Raw genomic sequence first — 19,600 nt, 5'->3', positions numbered from 1 at the left:
TCAGCAGTGGATTACATGTCCGAAAACAAGCTAGCTCATGGGCAACCATATTTGCTTCTTTCCACACAATGTTCCTTCCCGAATTCTAATTTTGCGGAGGGCGTTTATGAGCTATTGGATAGAATACTTAGTCTAAAATCGGTATTTTATTTATGGGCGCCCTTATCTGGTGACGTGTTGCTCGTTCGCCAGGGAGAGGAGCTCCCTGGCGATCGTTTTTCCACCGTTCACTGGGTGGCAGTCCGGGGCAACCCCCAATTGACCCAAAAGGCCCATTTAGTTCTTTTTATATAAAAAATGACATCTCTTAATAATAAAATAATGTCATCTCTTAATTTAAAACTGCCATATGAAGTAGTTTATTTTTTTACAAACTACCATGTAAAATTTTACTAAAAAATGCCATCGGCTGAAAAATGGAGGGCGCGACGCTAGCCACTACGTTGCGCTGAGTGTTTTGATTCTTAATACGTTCGCTAGCATTTATCACACAACAAAATAAAATCTGACGCGCGTAAACGAAACCGACGACTAATTAGGGGTCACTCTGAAATCGCCCACAGCTGACGGTCCCAATTAGCATTTCCGTTATTCATTTTTGGACGAGTCAGTCAGTCGGTTGGACTTGCTCTCTGAAAAACTCTGCCAAAATGATAAATCTATCTCCTTCCCGCCTTATCGATCGCATAATTCGTGTAACCTGAAACTAAATTCGGGCTGAGCAACCCCTTTCAATGCTCACTTTGCTTTCCTTTTGTCGCCAGCCCGGACTAAAGAATAAGCCCTCTGTAATTATTTTTCTGCGAGGATGGGGCGTCGACCCGTTGGCTGGGCAGCTAAGGTTGCTGCCAGCCCACCCGAGTTCGAGTCCCGGCTCGGACACGTGGTGCTCGCGGAGTTTCTCCTATAAAAAATGGCAACGAGGGTTAGCCCTTGAGTTGATCTTATTTTTTAATTATTTTTCTGCTCTATCAATGAAATGATAGCTTATTCCCGAAAAAACTCTGCCAAAATGATAAATCTCTCCTTCCCGCCTCCGCTTCCCTCTTCTTTCCCGGCGGCAGTGCGCACATCGTTACATCAAGGGAGCCGGATCCTCTAAAAGAAAATAAAATAAAACAAATTCTCCCGACTCCTCTGCCACCGCTGGCGCCGCCCAGTCCTCGCTCGCGCCGCCGCGATTCGCCGCACTCGCCAGCACCGTCCGCGCCGCCGGCCAGCGCCGCACCTCCGTCCACGCCGTCCGCCCGCGCCGCCCCTCCGTCTGCGCCGCCACCCGTCCGCGTCCTCCAATCGTCGTCGGCACCTCCGTCCGCGCCACCCGCGCCACCGACTTCCTCCATCGCAGGTCAGTACATACGGTGCGTGGATCAAATGAATGTGCTTGATAGCTTCTGAATACATGGTGCGTGGAAAGTGCTTAATAGCTACTGAATTTTCCTGCATCTACGAACCAATAGAGACACCGACGAGGAGGCCTACGCCGCGCTCCGCGGACGCGACATGGCTCCCAACGAGATCGCGCAGAAGCTGCTCCTCCAAGGTATCCCCGCCCATGTTGATTCCGTTCGGTTTGATTCTGCACGCAGCTGGTAGGAGGCGTTTGTGCGCTCGGTTTTAGCAGCGGGAAACGGGGGTTTCTCTTGGGCCCGTGAGGAAAGGATGCGGGATGCGCCTGTTTTGATGTGTAACTGGTTGATTCGGGTTCTAGTGGTTCTAGGGTTCGTGTTGTCATTCTCTCTCTCTGTTTGATGCGTAGGGATTGCCATGCCTGTGCGCAAGTTCCTGTGAATCACGTTGTAAGGTTTGTGTCTTCTGTTGGATTCGTCTAGTTTTTTTCGCTGTAGGGTTGCTGTTGATGCTGGCAACATATGTGGGGAAATGCCGGCTTTTAGTTGATATATGTAGCTGATCTTTACTGGAGGTATGGTATCCTGCTCTGAAGGATAACAGTACCAGTATGTTTGTTGGTGCTTCCTGGATCTGAGATGATAACAACACTGGTCGTGGTGCTGTCTTTGAAATGAGGGGTGAGCATTGTTCTCTGCTTCTGTTGTTCTTTTCTATGGAACATGGGCAGTGGTTTCTGTAGTTAGGTACTGTCATCCTTTTGTGCATTTCTTATGCTATTTGCAGCTGACTTGGTGCAGCTCCTTTAAATTAGTTTCTGGCTTGTTTTAATTTGTTGCGAAGCAAGTTAGGAAATGAGAAGTTCAAGCATAGAAGCCAACTCAAGTAAAGATTTTAAAGTAAGACAAACTAAACCTAGCGCCCATTCTCATCCTCTCCCCTCTGGTGGCACCCTGTTGCTTGTGCTGCTCGTATTCACCTTCTGCTCATTTTCTCCTTGAAACCGTAGAATCTGTGCAGCCTTTTAAACCCCTAATTCCCTTCTTGGATGCACAAGGCCTTTTCCAAGTAATTTGGAGTTGCAAACAAAGGGTATGTTTGGTTGGTGCCCCAATTTACCCTACTAAATTGCTGTCAGCCCATGATACTTTGGCTTTCATTTGGTTGGTTAAAAATATTTTGGTTGCCTATGGAGTATTGCCAACTCTCCTCACATTCTCTTCACAAATCTTGCCAAGTTTTCAGCCAACAAAGGACCAAGGAATCTCTAGCCAATTTTTTGGCTAGCCAGTGGTTGGCAAAATTTGGTAGGGCATGCTATGGCATGAACCAAACATACCCCAAGTTTCACTAGAAAAAAAGGCCAAGTTTATGTAATGGGATGCATAGTTTGTAAATCCCCATGTTTTCTTGTTCTGGCAGTGATCTTGTCGTGTTGGCCATTGTCATCACCTGTAGCAGATGATAATTACAATGTTGTTCCTCATGTCATGCTTGTACCAAAATGTCTGATTTTTTTTTGCTAAAATTGTCTGAGTACTGGTGTTGCAATCGTCAAAAGTATGTATTAACTGTTCAATTACCAATTTCCATTTTGACACATATTCCATGGAAATTGGAATTACAGCTCATCTCCATCTTGGGCTGAATTGAATTTTTCTCTTTAATTCTCCAGATCGTTTACAGAGTTGAGTTTTGACACTCAAACGGACCCCTAATGAAAATTTCAGACTCTTGGCTTTCTTTTATATATGTTAGTTATAAAGAGACCCTTTGTATCTGGACGGACATGCACATAATAGTTTGTTTTCTGCCCATTCACATACCCTGTACCTAACACCCTGAAAATTTGTCTCCTCCATAATGACTTTTGCTCTCCACCATCCCAAGAGCTGCCCCCCATGCCATAGCGTCACTGTTTAGACTTTACGCATCAAACCCCTCTCCCTCTCAAGCGTGTTGCTATGATTGCCTGTCTTGTTCTAGGGTTCTACGTCATCATGACATCACATGCCCCTGCTGTCTCCACTCTCCACCCGTAGTCTTGGACATTGGTTGAGTTACGAGCTTCCAGTCACCCAGTGATTACTTGAACCCACAATTTTTTTGGTGTGCCTATGCACAGCCGCACACCATCTGCATCCTCTCCTGTTGTACTTGTAGAGATATGAACAATGAGATCCAGGAGGCTGTCGATATTCTCAAGTTCATTGAGGGTGCAAACAAGTTCAATGGAGCAGAAGATCCTAGAGGCATTCTCAGAGAAACATACTCCTTGACTCCTTGTACGATGCCGTTTCTTGGCTATTGCTTGTAAAACGTGTTATAATTCTGTTCATCCTGTTTTGTTATGCTCGGCCAATTTATTTTCCCTTTTGGACTCGAGTAAGGTAATTGTGAAGCTATGATAATGAGATATTTTATGTAATCGGTATTCATGTTCTAGTTGTAGTCATTTAGATGCTCTTCTGCATATCTGAGGTCATTATCTGAACTTTGATATGTCCTGCTGCCAATGTGCCACACGATTCAATAGCTTTGTGAGCCGTTGACCTGTTGCTCTTGATTTTTTCACGTTTATATATCCTCGATATAACAATGAATTGTAATAGTACTGCATCTCACTCATTCAAATACGTTGCAGGAGCCCAAAATGCATGGGATATGCTGTCTGAGGAGCAATCACAGAAACACATCACTACTGGCTCTGGTGACTTGAACGGCATACTTGGTGGAGGGATTCATTGTAAAGAAGTTACCGAGATAGGTGCGCTTTTTTAACATCTTTCTTGCTGAAGGAATGCATTGGACTTCTTGGTTAACCATATAATCGAGTGGGCAAATTTTTAGTCTGTTTATCCTTTAGCTCTGTTTCTATAGCTTGTTTCTTGGTTTCCTGTCTTCTAGCAATAGTGCTGTTAACTTATTCTACTGTTGTGATTAATTGTATGAAGTTAGTGAGTCTTTTTTCTTTTGCAGGATGAAGTTAGTGAGTCTTTGTTCTACTCTTTTTATCACTTGTGCATGAACATCTCATAAGGGCTTTCATTTTTCTCTGTTGAGTTCTTTATGTAAAACAGTATGCCCGTTGATGTATCTGTGGTGACTAGACTAATCAACTACTAGATTTATTCAGGTGGGGTTCCAGGAATTGGTAAAACTCAACTGGGGTATGTGCACCTACTATTGATTAAATGCAATTTCAGAAGAAAATTACCATACTAAGTGCCAGCTTTTGTAGGATTCAGCTAGCAATCAACGTCCAAATTCCCGTGGACTATGGTGGCCTTGGCGGCAAAGCAATTTATATTGGTATAGTGGTTTCACAGAAAGCAATTGTGTCGTGTGTCTTTTGAGAAACTATTAACAATATTTCATTTCATTTTAATAGATACAGAGGGCAGTTTCATGGTTGAACGCGTCTATCAAATTGCTGAAGGGTGTATCAGTGACATAATGGAGTATTTTCCATGCCACCATGACAAGTCGTCATCTGGCCAAGAAAATCTGCAGCCTGAGAGTTTCCTGGCAGGAATCTACTACTTCCGAATATGCAGCTACACTGAACAGATTGCGGTGATAAACTATCTGGAGAAATTCCTCGGAGAACATAAAGATGTAATATTCTTGAACAACTGAGTCTTCAGGTTTAATCACCTGAATTATGTTCAATGTTTTGTCCTTCACCTCTATTTTGCCTCAAGATGAGTTTTCTGGCAGTTGTATGTTTGCAGAAATTACTTTTCCACCCTTCCCTTCTTAGCAGTGTCTACCAGAATTGGTTGAGTGTTACCAAATAACCATTATTTTTCTATGCTTTACAGGTGAGAATAGTTATTATTGATAGTGTTACTTTCCACTTTCGACAAGATTTCGATGATCTGGCTCTGAGGACTAGAGTGCTCAGTGGATTATCATTGAAGTTGATGAAGCTTTCAAAGTCATATAACTTGGCGGTAAGTTTCACAAACCGTCTTGACATTGATGCGGAAACTGTTATCAGGGGTGGATTAGTTTTGTAGACAGATTTGTCATGTTATTATGCAGAACCATGGTGGATTATCATTGGTTGTGATATTGTTTGAACTTTTCAACTTCTGCAAGATTTGTCATGTCATTATGCCTTCTGTCCCCCATGGTCTTCTGTTAGGCATATGTATTGGTAATTTCAAGCTAATGTTCCTGTTGTGAAATTGTATACTTGTATTCTAGGTGCCGATTTATAGCCCATATCCGCCTTTGTTTTTCGTATTAAAATTCAGATTATGGATAAACTATGAAAAATTGTGCTAGTTGAGTTGAGAAACCATATAGCAGTTCCTATAAATTAACTGGGTTCTATTCTTATTACTGAGGTAGTACTAGTAAATGGATTTTTTCTATGCACATAAATGTTACTCCCTTCGTCCCATAATGTAAGACATTTTTTGATACTACACTAGAAGGGAGTGGCATTATGAAGGAACACACATTTTGGGTATCGTTGCTGGCTGGTCCTCGATCATACCCAGCTCGGCCCCGGTTTTTTCCACGCTCGAGGATTGGTGGAACAAAAATATTGAGGCTTTTGACTCGTCGGGGCAGAGGCATTTTGGCAAGGTGCTCATTTATGTGTTGTGGCATGTGTGGAAGGAGAGGAGCCGGAGGTTTTTTGAGAATGTCTCTTTGCAAGTGTTGGATGTTCCTTACCTTGTCAGGGAGGGCCTTGTCCAGTTGGGGTTGGCTAGGCAAACGGCATGTAATTCTTAGGGCCTTTTTGGTTTTGTAAATATCTTCTGTACACTTTTGTATTTCCCCCTATCTATATGAAATTGGCAGAGGGCCTGCCCCTTGTCGTCAAAAAAATACATTTTGGGGTGGAACTCTGCTGCTGTCCCGGGTATGACCTGCTTTAATACTACTATATAGCTGTTTCTTGCATGCTTTGACAACAGCCCATCTATTTCTCATTACTTGCCTTCGTTATCTGATCTGTTTGTACTACGTTGTTTTATCCAGTTCCATTCTTTTATTCGTTACAGTAATAACAAGTGAAAATTCCATATATACTACTGAGAATTCGGTCAGTTCCCGATATGCCACTCAAAAGAATCCTGGCTCCAAATGTACCACCCAAAATTTGAGCCAGTTCCAAATATGCCACAATCGCTAGTTGACTGTTAGTTGACTGTGAAGTGTCTGCTGAGAAGATGATGTTGTCCTTTGTGCCAACTTCCTCATATGCCACTGATAGATGTAGTAGTAGATGTGTATGTAGGCATGTTTTTGTATATATGGCAGAAAATATTTGTCACCTTTTGGTAGTAGAGAGTTCGGGAGAGAAGCAGGCACATGAAAAGAAACATTTAGTAAAGGTATATCTTTGTCGATGTGGCAAAAATCTGATGGCCAACACCCAGTCTATTGACAGTAGATATTTGGAACTGCCGCAAAATTTGGGTGTTCTAATTGGAATTGGGATTTTTTTTAGTGACATATGTGGAACTGACCAGATTTTCAGTGGTATATATGGAATTTTCTCTAGAAACAACTCAATGATGACGTGTAAGGTAAGAACTACCCTACTCAATGAGGCTAACAGACTTATGTCATATTTCTTTGAGCAGGTGGTCTTGTTGAACCAAGTAACAACTAAATTTACAGAAGGATCATTTCAGTTAACTCTTGCTCTAGGTTAGTTCCTATCTATGTAACTATGACCCATAATTTTGCCTTCCAATCATTTACAGATGCCCATGATTTTAATTGTTTCCTATCTATGTGATATTTTTTTTGTCAACATAACATTTGTTTGTTATACATTCAAACTAATGCAAGAGTTTGCTACCTCCGGTCAAAGAAATTAACATTACAATATAATTAGCTGACGAAATTGTGTTTTGAAGACAATTTCAATGTCCAAAACTTTAACATTTTGTGACTAAAGGTAGTATTATTAATTTACATGACATTCTTTTCCTTAAACGAAATGATCCAAATATTGTAACACACACAATTGTATATGAGGTGCGCAATTATTGCTTATAGAGGAAAACTTCATTAGCGTGATTGATTCTGCTTCTTATTTGGGTTTCTCTTTAAACAAGAACGACAAGTAGCTTGTAGCTTCTGCCTATTTCTTCAAAATACATTTGTAGTGACATTTCCTAGAGTGATTGATTCTGCTGCTTATTTGGGTTTCTCTTTAAAGAAGAACTGCAAGTAGCTTGTAGCTTCTAGCCATTTCTCCAAAAAATACACTATTTTCTGTGTTGATGAGTTGCTAAAAAATGTTACTCCCTCCGTTCGGAATTACTTGTCACAAAAATGGATGTATCTACAACTAAAATACATCTAGATACATTCATTTCTTGGACGAGTAATTCCGAACGGAGGGAGTACGTTCTAATGGTCGATGGCTTCCTGTTTATGATAGTGACTGCAAGTCGACAGCATCTCCGAAGGGGTTGGATGTTAGCTCACAAAATTTCTTTTCCAAGTAGAATTGCTGACAATAAGGCAATGATAATATTAATATATGAGTGTTTGGACATCTCTATGGTTCTGCAAAAGCTTAATGTTCCATCTCTGAATATTCCATGAATTGGGTAGTAAGAGTGTAGCGGAACTTCTAATTTATGTACAAATCTGTTGCTGGTTCTGAGGCTGATCGACTCAGGAAATGAACACAATGCAATGCTGTTATGCAGGTGACAGCTGGTCCCACTCGTGCACAAATCGACTGATTCTATACTGGAAAGGGAACGAGCGGTGTGCATACCTGGACAAGTCCCCTTCACTTCCTGTAGCTTCAACACCGTATGCAGTGACAAGCAAAGGGGTGAGAGACGCTGGCAGTTCAAGCTGCAAGCGAGTTAGGGTAATGTAGCAACGTTGAAATGCATGGTCTCGCATCCAAAGAATTGCGCCGTTGGCTTAGGCATTATGTGCCATGTGTAAGTAGCTCATTTGCTTGATCCATTGATTCAAAGATGCACTTCTGTTGATTCATCTGCCCCAACATGTAAAATGTCATATGACAGCATATCTGCAATTCTGCGGTGAACATGATCGGAAACGGGTAGTAGTAGCACCACGGGGCCGGTAGGAATACCGTTGTGCCAGATGTAGTATTCAGATTACAATGACAACAACGACAGTCTTTAGTCCCAAATAAGTTGAGGTAGGCTGAAACCTACAAGATCTTGAAATCAACTCATGATTATGGCCCGTGGATAGTTAACTTTCACACACCCCTTTACATGGCTAGTTCTTTGGTGAAACTCTTTACGGGCTCCTATCATGTTAGGTTTGGTCTATCTTGACCTCTCTTATATTAGTAGCATGTTTTTAACCGTCTGTTATGTACCGGAGCTTCTGGTCTGCGTTATATATGTTCAAACTATCTCAGTCGATGTTGGATAAGTTTTTCTTTAATCGGTGCTGCCCTAACTTTATCATATATATCATCATTTTGGATCTGGTCTTTTTGTTGTTGTGGCCACACATCTATCTCAATATGTGCGCTTTTGCTACACCCTACTGTCAAACATATCGCCTTTTAGTTGTCCAACACTTAAGTATTGAAGCCATACCTCATGTACTTAGTTTTAGTTCTACCAAGCCTAAAACCTCTCAATTCCAAAGTTCGCCTTTATAGCTCTAACTTTCCATTAACACTCATCCACTATTATCAATTAGCACCACATCATCCGCAAAGAGCATACAACATGGGATATATTCTAGATCTAATCCATCACCAAGGCAAAAAGATAAGGGCTCAAAGCTGACCCTTGGTGCAGTCCTGTTTTAATTGAAAAGTCGTCAGTGTGGCATCACGTGTTCGAACACTTATCATAACATTATCGTACATGTCCTTGATGAGGGTAATGTACTTTGTGTTTCTCCAAGTCCCACTGCAGGACATTCCACAATATCTTATTGTAGGCCTTCTCCAAAACAATGAACACCATATGCAGGTTCTTATGCTCTATGTATCTCTCCATAAGTTATCGTACCAAGAGGCTTCCATGGTGGACCTCCCAGGCATGAAAACATTTTTTTGGTCATGCTTTTCATTCCCTTAAGTGGTGCTCAATGACTCTCTCTCTCTCTCTCTCTCTCTCTCTCTCTCTCTCTCACTACCGCAGGATGCTGCTAACGTGACACTACGATCAGAGACCCTTCGACGAAACTGTGTGCGATGCAATAATCGCAAACGGTGGTGTAAAAAACCCGTCAAAAAAGGTGCAAAACGTTTGCGATGGAGGATGCATCAAACATGGTTTAGATTTTAGTTGCGTGTGCGATGCAGGGCATACAGTTCAGTTAAATTAACTGTTTGCGATGAGGAGGAACAAAAGAAACGGCCAGCCAGATGAAGGTGTGTGTGATATACAACATACGGTTCACTCAGATGAACTGTTTGTGATTAGGCAACACAAAAGAAACGGTCAGCCAGATCAAGGTGTGTGCGATATACGGCATGCGGTTCACTCGGATGAACTGTTTGTGTTGAGACAAGAGAACAGAAACGGTTCAATATAACAAGATATGTGTGATACGCGGCAAACAGGTCTGTAATCAGAAATGTGTGCGAAGACCGATAATAACACAGACGGTTGCTGCTAATAAGACGTGTGTGTCGTGCGATGGGATTGCATACAGAACAACAACATTATATACACACCTATAAGGACATGGTTGCATAACCAAATTAAATATCCACTTACATAGGTGGCTACTACAACCATGGCATTTGCACACACCAAAGTAAACTATTACATGCATAATTACATAAGTGGCTACTACACACATGACATTTTCACACACCAATAAAGTAAACTATATATTATATGCATGATTAACTAGCATAAATAATCATCTGATCATCATCTACTTCTTGTGACGCTTGCTCTGCTTGTGGCTCGCTCCGGGCTCGTCAATTTGGGTAACGAGGCACTTCCTCATGTCAACGATCCGCCTGTGCATCTCGTAGCATGTGTACACGCTCTTGGCCGCGAACCTGAGGTGAGGTTCATCCAGTTGCCGCATCCAGGCCCAGTGCCAGGATACGGGACTTGTTCTCTGGGCATCCTGCTTCATCTTTTCGTAGTAGGGGTCGATGATGGCCGAGGCGAGTTCGACCAGGGAGTCCTTCTTCGTGCTGCCCCAGACCCTGTAGTGGTCACGGATTTCGACAAGGTTCTTGCAGGACAAGCCCGTAACACTGAGCGCTTTTACATCGTCTTTGGTTTCCACCGTGACGAACTTGTAGTCGGTGCTGTTGACAAACCTGTTGAAATGGTCGCAAGGCTCTGTGGCCATGCAGTAGTGGTAGATGAGGACACGACGGCGCACGCACAACTGGGCGACGACAACCTTTTTATCTATGCCGGGACGACCGGCGGTGTACTGGAGGTCGATGCCGACCACCTTGTACTTGTCTCGAGCAAGCAACTGCTCAACGCTGTTGATGTAGTCGTCCACCATGGCCGGGTCGATGGTGTACACCACCGAGAGATCCGTCTCCCTCGCGTGGGTCTCCACTCTATGCTTGTCGAACTCCATTGGAGCGCCGCTAGACATCCCCTCTCTATGTGTCGTCGTGGGTGTGATTGTTGTGTTGTGGGGCACGATCGAAAGGTTGAAGAGACTAAGGTTATAATGGTCGCGGGAATTAAAGGGGAAGCCGGACGACCAGGAATATCGGCAGGCCCTGATGGCAGTTCTAATTTGCAGCGCGTAACTCCATCGTGCCGCACGTAACTGCATCGCGTGGCAACGCACGCAGTGCAACCGCATGCATATGGGGCCCCCGACGTGATCGTGCGCACGCCCAACCGCTGGCAGAGCGCGCGTAGAGGGACGCGAGCAGAGCGCTCCGCGGTCGCCTCTAGGGGTGGGCATATAAACCGATGACCGAAGTACCGACCCGAACTAACCGGGACCGAACCCGAATGCACCGAAACCGATTCTTTCGCTCGTAACTTCGGTCAGCCAATCTGGAGAACCGAACTTTCTTCGGTTGATTCGGGTGCATGTGTCAGGTAACCGAACACACAGAAGTACCGAAGTGATTGTCAACTCACGAGAAATCTACGTACGTAGCCCACGGCCCACAGCCCAACTACAGAACCTAGATAGAGTGAGCCACATTCACATCAGCAGCATCTCGAGTCCTAAACGCTTGACCGCACCCTCGCCGCAGCCCGCGAGTGTCTGTGCCTCGCCACCGTAACCTAGCCGCCCACTGCCTTTGACTTCTGTTCTATCCATCCCCGCGTCCGGCAGCGGCGGCTCCACTTCCACCTCTCAGCCATGTCCCTCTGCTTATATCCATCCCCGGGGTGACGGCGTTAGTGCTGCTGCTCGTGGAGGCGGAAGATGACCGGCGAGGCGGCGACCATCTCTTCCCCCTACCGAGCGCAGATCCGTGCTGCAGATCTTCGATTTTTGATTCAATTTTTGCGCACGGATGTGAGGATTTGATTTTTGATTCTTCGTTGTTGTCATATTTCCTCAATCTTCCTTGCCTGCTCAGTTTTATTTTTGTCAGTTGTTCGGTCTCAACCGAGACCCGAACCGAAGCATCGGTGCACCGAACTCTCGGTTAGTATTTTTATAGGAAACCGATCTGTCTGCCAAATCTAGAAACCGAAATTCATTAAAACCCGAAGCACCAAACCGTTCGGTTCGGGGGAACCGAACGCCCAGCCCTAGTCGCCTCAACGACGAGCAACCATATATATATATATATATAGAAGGAAATATGCCCTAGAGGCAATAATAAAGTTATTATTTATTTCCTCATATCATGATAAATGTTTATTATTCATGCTAGAACTGTATTAACTGGAAACATAATACATGTGTGAATACATAGACAAACATAGTGCCACTAGGATGCCTCTACTTGACTAGCTCGTTAATCAAAGATGGTTAAGTTTCCTAACCATACACATGAATTGTCATTTGATTAACGGGATCACATCATTAGGAGAATGATGTGATTGACTTGACCCATTCCGTTAGCTTAGCACTTGATCGTTTAGTATTTTGTTATTGCTTTCTTCATGACTTATACATGTTCCTATGACTATGAGATTATGCAACTCCCGTTTACCGGAGGAACACTTTGTGTCCTACCAAATGTCACAACGTAACTGGGTGATTATAAAGGTGCTCTACAGGTGTCTCCGAAGGTACTTGTTGAGTTGGCGTATTTCGAGATTAGGATTTGTCACTCCGATTGTCGGAGAGGTATCTCTGGGCCCTCTCGGTAATGCACATCACTATAAGCCTTGCAAGCAATGTGACTAATGAGTTAGTTGCGGGATGATGTATTACGTAACGAGTAAAGAGACTTGCCGGTAACGAGATTGAACTAGGTATTGGGATACCTACGATCGAATCTCGGGCAAGTAACATACCGATGACAAAGGGAACAACGTATGTTGTTATGCGGTTTGACCGATAAACATCTTCGTAGAATATGTGGGAACCAATATGAGCATCCAGGTTCCGCTATTGGTTATTGACCGAAGACGTGTCTCGGTCATGTCTACATAGTTCTCGAACCCGTAGGGTCTGCACGCTTAAAGTTCAGTGACGACCGGTATTGTGAGATTTTGTGTTTTGATGTACCGAAGGTAGTTCGGAGTCCCGGATATGATCATGGACATGACGAGGAGTCTCGAAATGGTCGAGACGTAAAGATCGATATATTGGATGACTATGTTTTGTCACCGGAAGTGTTTCGGGAGGTTTCAGACATTTACCGGAGTACCGGGGGGTTACCGAAACCCCCCGGGGAGTATATTGGGCCTAATGGGCCTTAGTGGGAGAAGAGGAGGGGGGCCAGGGCAGCCGCGCCCCCCTCCCCCTCTAGTCCGAATTGGACAAGGAGGGGGGGGGGCCTTTTTCCTTCTCCTCCTCTCTTCCTTCCTTCCCTTCTCCTACTCCTACATGGAAAGGAGGAGTCCTACTCCTGGTGGGAGTAGGACTCCCCCCTTGGCGCGCCCTCCTTGGCCGGCCGCCTCTCCCCCCTTGCTCCTTTATATACGGGGGCAGGGGGGCACCTCTAGACACAAGTTGATCTGTTGCTCTCTCCCAGCCGTGTGCGGTGCCCCCTCCACCATATTCCACCTCGGTTATATCATAGCGGTGCTTAGGCGAAGGCCTGTGTCGGTAGCAACATCATCACCGTCATCACGCCGTCGTGCTGAAGGAACTCTCCCGTGAAGCTCTGCTGGATCGGAGTTCGCGGGACATCATCGAGCTGAACGTGTGCTGAACTCGGAGGTGCCGTACGTTCGGTACTTGGATCGGTCGGATCGTGAAGACGTACGACTACATCAACCGCGTTGTGCTAACGCTTCCGCTTTCGGTCTACGTACGTGGACAACACTCTCCCCTCTTGTTGCTATGCATCACCATGATCTTGCGTGTGCGTAGGAATTTTTTTGAAATTACTATGCATCACCATGATCTTGCATATAGCAGTTGAACACGCAAGAAAAAGGTGTCCACAAGCCCAGCGCGCCGACAGACGCGAGCAAAGCGCGCCGTGGCCCCTAGCAGCGAGCAGAGCGTGCTGCAGCGCCTAACGGCGAGCAAAGCTTGCCGAGGGACGCGAGCAGAGGCCGGCACAGTGATAGTTGGCAAATAAGACGAACTGTGCGAGCGATGTCGGAGACATCAAGCACGAATCAGATTAAAGTTGCGTGTGCGATACGTGGCATACAGTTGATCCATCCGAGCTGTTTGTAATGGAATAAGCCGTGTGTGTTGCGGGAAAACGCTTGCTGATATATAACCTTAAGTTGAACCAAAAAAGTGTTAATGCATGTTACAAAAATTGTATAGCTGGAAACTATGTTCAAATACGACTCCAACGATATAATCTTTGGCGACATGCATTCGTATTTTATTAGTTAAATCCTACTTATAAACCAGGACGGGGTATAGTAGGTAATTAAATCGCAAACTTTTTTTGTATTAACCATATGTGTACGTGTCCTTTCGTCCTCCTCTCGCATGTCTTGTCACCCCGCTACTGCAGACGGCTTACAGCGCAAGCTTGCGAAGCATGCGGGGGCGTTCTTTTGGCCAAACGGTGGCTCCAATGAATTGTCGGTGAGCCCGTTCCCGCACAACCTCGCAGGTTCCCGCGCAAGCTTCCCGCTCGACTTGGTGAAATCCCCCAAAATCCCAATGCTTACCGGCCTGCTATATAAACCCTGACGGCCGGCGAGTCCTGCGTCGCATTTCCCCCTCCCTCCCTGTAGCTTATCTCGTCTGCTTCTCCCACAATCGCCAATGGCACCTGTCCGTCGTCATCGCTCAGCCACTCCGCCATCATCAGAGGACAGCTCCAGCTGGGAGGCTACACCACGGCGGCGGCGCAGTCCCCGACGTAGTGTAGTGCGTGTAGCGTCCCTGTTGGGTGTGCGCAGAACACCCACCACACGCTCCGCCGCCGCTGCCCGCCGACAGCTGTTGCCGGCCGCCGTTGCCGCCACACTACCGTCGAAAGCCAGGGCCATCTCCCGCTCCGTTGTCGAGGCCCGAAGGCCGGAGGTGGTGTTCGTGGCCGCCACCCCATCGTCGGCCGCCAGCCCACCGTCGACCCCCGGGATCAGCACCCGCTCCTCCACCGCCGCCTGAAGGAGGGAGGTGGAGGTGGAGGCCCGCATGTGCGTCAGCGACCTTGCGCGCTACATCGAGTTCCTGCGGGAGGAGGAGGAGCGCCTCGTCGAGCATGAAAAGAGCCTTACCGCAGCCGTGGCCGCAGCACACGCCGACGCAGAGGCGAGGAATCAGGAGATCTACGAGCAGTCCGGCCTCTTCGAGAGGGATCGTCTGGAGCAGCGTGGGCGTTCGAGCTGACGAGCGTCGCTGAACGTGCAACAACGGCAGGCATCGTATTGCATTTTTCCAGCTCGTCGGTAGGCTCCTCCTCCTCCTCTGCCTCTTATTGAGCGCGCTCGGCAGAGGAGAGGCTACGAGAAGTAGCACAAAGCCCCTCCGTAGTAGTAGTATTTAGGGGCTATTTTGTTCAGTTCATCTGACTATAGATGGGAGGTGAAACTGTACAACATACTTAAAATTAGCTAGTATATATAGTTGAACTAGCTATTTCAGTACATGGTTGGCAACAATTGGGGAAAAGTTTGGTCGGTTCAGCTGTCGAGTTGAACTATTTGTATAAATTAAGAACGACTGCTTAGTCTATGAATGAAATCTATGCTTAATTACTGAATTTTAGTTGCAAAAATTAGGTAGTGCTAGTGATTTTTAGCTGCATATTTTGACAACTCGCAGTGTTACAAGGATTGGCAAATGTCAATGTTACTAGATCAACAAATGTCAATCTTTCCAGTTGTTGGGGAACGTAGTAATTTCAAAAAAAATTCCTACGCACACGCAAGATCATGGTGATGCATAGCAACGAGAGGGGAGAGTGTGTCGGCGTACCCTCGTAGACCGAAAGCGGATGCGTTAGCACAACGCGGTTGATGTAGTCGTACATCTTCACGATCCGACCGATCAAGTACCGAACGCACGGCACCTCTGAGTTCAGAACACGTTCAACTCGATGACGTCCCTCGAACTCCGATCCAGCCGAGCTTTGAGGGAGAGTTCCGCCAGCACGATGGCGTGGTGACGATGATGATGTTCTACCGACGCAGGGCTTCGCCTAAGCACCGCTACGATATTATTGAGGTGGATTATGGTGGAGGGGGCACCGCACACGGCTAAGAGATCAAGAGATCAATTGTTGTGTCTATGGGGTGCCCCCCTGCCCCCGTATATAAAGGAGCAAGGGGGGGGGGGAGAGGCGGCCGACCAGGAGGAGGCGCGCCAGGAGGAGTCCTACTCCCACCGGGAGTAGGACTCCCTCCCTTCCTTGTTGGATTAGGAGAAGGGGGAAGGAGGAGGGAGAGAGGAAGGAAAGGGGGCGCCGGCCCCCCTCCTTGTCCAATTCGGACTAGAGGGGGAGGGGGCGCGCGGCCTGCCCTGGCCGCCCTCCTCTTCTCCACTAAGGCCCATGTAGGCCCATTAAACCCCCGAGGGGTTCTGGTAACCCCCCGGTACTCCGGTATATATCCGATAACCCCCGGAACCATCCCAGTGTCCGAATATAGTCGTCCAATATATCAATCTTCATGTCTCGACCATTTCGAGACTCCTCGTCATGTCTGTGATCACATTTGGGACTCCGAACTACCTTCGGTACATCAAAACACATAAACTCATAATATAACCGTCATCGAACTTTAAGCGTGCGGACCCTATGGGTTCGAGAACTATGTAGACATGACCGAGACACGTCTCCGGTCAATAACCAATAGAGGAACCTGGATGCTCATATTGGCTCCCACATATTCTACGAAGATCTTTATCGGTCAAACCGCATAACAACATACGTTGTTCCCTTTGTCATCGGTATGTTACTTGCCCGAGATTTGATCGTCGGTATCTCAATACCTAGTTCAATCTCGTTACCGGCAAGTCTCTTTACTTGTTTCGTAATACATCATCCTGCAACTAACTCATTAGTTGCAATGCTTGCAAGGCTTAAGTGATGTGCATTACCGAGTGGGCCCAGAGATACCTCTCCGACAATCGGAGTGACAAATCCTAATCTCGAAATACGCCAACCCAACAAGTACCTTCAGAGACACCTGTAGAGCACATTTATAATCACCTAGTTACGTTGTGACGTTTGGTAGCACACAAAGTGTTCCTCCGGTAAACGGGAGTTGCATAATCTCATAGTCACAGGAACATGTATAAGTCATGAAGAAAGCAATAGCAACACACTAAACGATCAAGTGCTAAGCTAACGGAATGGGTCAAGTCAATCACATCATTCTCCTAATGATGCGATCCTGTTAATCAAATGACAACTCATGTCAATGGCTAGGAAACATAACCATATTTGATTAACGAGCTAGTCAAGTAGAGGCATACTAGTGACACTCCGTTTATCTATGTATTCACACAAGTATTATGTTTTTGGTTAATACAATTCTAGCATGAATAATAAACATTTTATCATGAAATAAGGAAATAAATAATAACTTTATTATTGCCTCTAGGGCATATTTCCTTCAGTCTCCCACTTGCACTAGAGTCAATAATCTAGATTACACAGTAATGATTCTAACACCCATGGAGCCTTGGTGTTGATCATGTTTTGCTCGTGGAAGAGGCTTAGTCACCGGGTCTGCAACATTCAGATCCATATGTATCTTGCAAATTTCTATGCCTCCCACCTGGACTAGATCCCGGATGGAGTTGAAGCGTCTCTTGATGTGCTTGGTTCTCTTGTGAAATCTGGATTCCTTTGCCAAGGCAATTGCACCAGTATTGTCACAAAAGATTTTCATTGGACCCGATGCACTAGGTATGACACCTAGATCGGATATGAACTCCTTCATCCAGACTCCTTCATTTGCTACTTCTGAAGCAGCTATGTACTCCGCTTCACACGTAGATCCCGCCACGATGCTTTGTTTAGAACTGCACCAACTGACAGCTCCACCGTTCAATATAAACACGTATCCGGTTTGCGATTTAGAATCGTCCGGATCAGTGTCAAAGCTTGCATCAACGTAACCATTTACGATGAGCTCTTTGTCACCTCCATAAACGAGAAACTGATACGTCTCCGTCGTATCTACTTTTCCAAACACTTTTTCCCTTGTTTTGGACTCTAACTTGCATGATTTGAATGGAACTAACCCGGACTGACGCTGTTTTCAGCAGACTTTCCATGGTGTTATTTATGTGCAGAAACAAAAGTTCTCGGAATGACCTGAAACTCCACGAAACTTATTTTTGGATAATAATAAAAATACTCGAAGAAGAATCCACGTCAGGGGGCCTCCACCTGTCCACGAGGGTGGGGGGCGCGCCCCCTGCCTCGTGGGCCCCCTGACGCTCCACCGACCTCAACTCCAACTCATATATTCGTGTTCGGGGAGAAAAAAAAAATCAAGGAGAAGGATTCATCGCGTTTTACGATACGGAGCCACCACCAAGCCCTAAAACCTCTTGGGAGGGCTGATCTGGAGTCCGTTCGGGGCTCCGGAGAGGGGAATCCGCCGTCGTTGTCATCATCAACCATCCTCCATCACCAATTTCATGATGCTCACCGCCGTTCGTGAGTAATTCCATCGTAGGCTTGCTGGACGGTGATGGGTTGGATGAGATTTATCATGTAATCGAGTTAGTTTTGTTAGGGTTTGATCCCTAGTATCCACTATGTTCTGAGATTGATGTTGCTATGAATTTGCTATGCTTAATGCTTGTCACTAGGGCCCGAGTGCCATGATTTGATATCTGAACCTATTATGTTTTCATGAATATATGTGAGTTCTTGATCCTATCTTGCAAGTCTATAGTCACCTACTATGTGTTATGATTCGGCAACCCCGAAGTGACAATAATCGGGACCACTCCCGGTGATGACCGTAGTTTGAGGAGTTCATGTATTCACTATGCGTTAATGCTTTGGTCCGGTACTCTATTAAAAGGAGGCCTTAATATCCCTTAGTTTCCATTAGGACCCCGCTGCCACGGGAGGGTAGGACAAAAGATGTCATGCAAGTTCTTTTCCATAAGCACGTATGACTATATTCGGAATACATGCCTACATTACATTGATGAATTGGAGCTAGTTCTGTGTCACCCTAGGTTATGACTGTTACATGATGAACCACATCCGGCATAATTCTCCATCACCGATCCAATGCCTACGAGCTTTTCACATATTGTTCTCCGCTTATTTACTTTTCCGTTGCTACTGTTACAATCACTACAAAACCCAAAAGTATTACTTTTGCTACCGTTACCGTTACTTCCATATTACTTTGCTACTAAATACTTTGCTATAGATACTAAGTTATCCAGGTGTGGTTGAATTGACAACTCAGCTGCTAATACTTGAGAATATTCTTTGGCTCCCCTTGTGTCGAATCAATAAATTTGGGTTAAATACTCTACCCTCGAAAACTGTTGCGATTCCCTATACTTGTGGGTTATCAAGACTATTTTCTGGCGCCGTTGCCGGGAGCATAGCTCTATTCTTTGAGTCACTTGGGATTTATATCTGCTGGTCACTATGAAGAACCTGAAAGACGCAAAAACAAAAATTTGTCCCTCGACTACGAGGGGAGGTAAGGAACTGCCATCTAGCTCTGCACTTGATTCACCTTCAGTTTTGAGTAAGCTTGCGACACCTAAACCTGCTTCTGCTATT

General features: G+C 45.5%; 1 protein-coding gene across 2 annotated transcripts; it reads left to right on the top strand.

The window, feature by feature from the left end:
• Positions 1-1,064: 1,064 nt before the first annotated feature.
• LOC123052428 (DNA repair protein RAD51 homolog 3) lies at positions 1,065-8,336 on the top strand. 2 transcript variants are annotated; one of them, XM_044475600.1, is made up of 9 exons: positions 1,065-1,348; positions 1,461-1,543; positions 3,995-4,117; positions 4,487-4,520; positions 4,592-4,662; positions 4,742-4,968; positions 5,175-5,306; positions 6,957-7,023; positions 8,040-8,336. In XM_044475600.1, the coding sequence occupies exons 2-9, from the start codon at positions 1,504-1,506 to the stop codon at positions 8,216-8,218; spliced, it is 873 nt and encodes a 290-aa protein (XP_044331535.1). In that variant the 5' UTR covers positions 1,065-1,348; positions 1,461-1,503; the 3' UTR covers positions 8,219-8,336. The 2 variants fall into 2 exon arrangements, with proteins under 2 accessions (XP_044331535.1, XP_044331536.1); XM_044475601.1 differs by having other exon boundaries at positions 1,065-1,361.
• Positions 8,337-19,600: the final 11,264 nt, after the last annotated feature.

This window comes from Triticum aestivum, chromosome 2D, assembly GCF_018294505.1.
Source record: "Triticum aestivum cultivar Chinese Spring chromosome 2D, IWGSC CS RefSeq v2.1, whole genome shotgun sequence".
Lineage (NCBI taxonomy): Eukaryota > Viridiplantae > Streptophyta > Magnoliopsida > Poales > Poaceae > Triticum > Triticum aestivum.
This window is presented reverse-complemented; position numbering and strand designations above follow the sequence as displayed.

Coding starts and splice junctions, on each gene's coding strand:
- LOC123052428 (XM_044475600.1), top strand. CDS start 1,504: ATGGCTCCCAACGAGATCGCGCAGAAGCTGCTCCTCCAAG. Junction 1,544..3,994: donor GCAGAAGCTGCTCCTCCAAG/GTATCCCCGCCC, acceptor AATACGTTGCAG/GAGCCCAAAATGCATGGGAT. Junction 4,118..4,486: donor TAAAGAAGTTACCGAGATAG/GTGCGCTTTTTT, acceptor AGATTTATTCAG/GTGGGGTTCCAGGAATTGGT.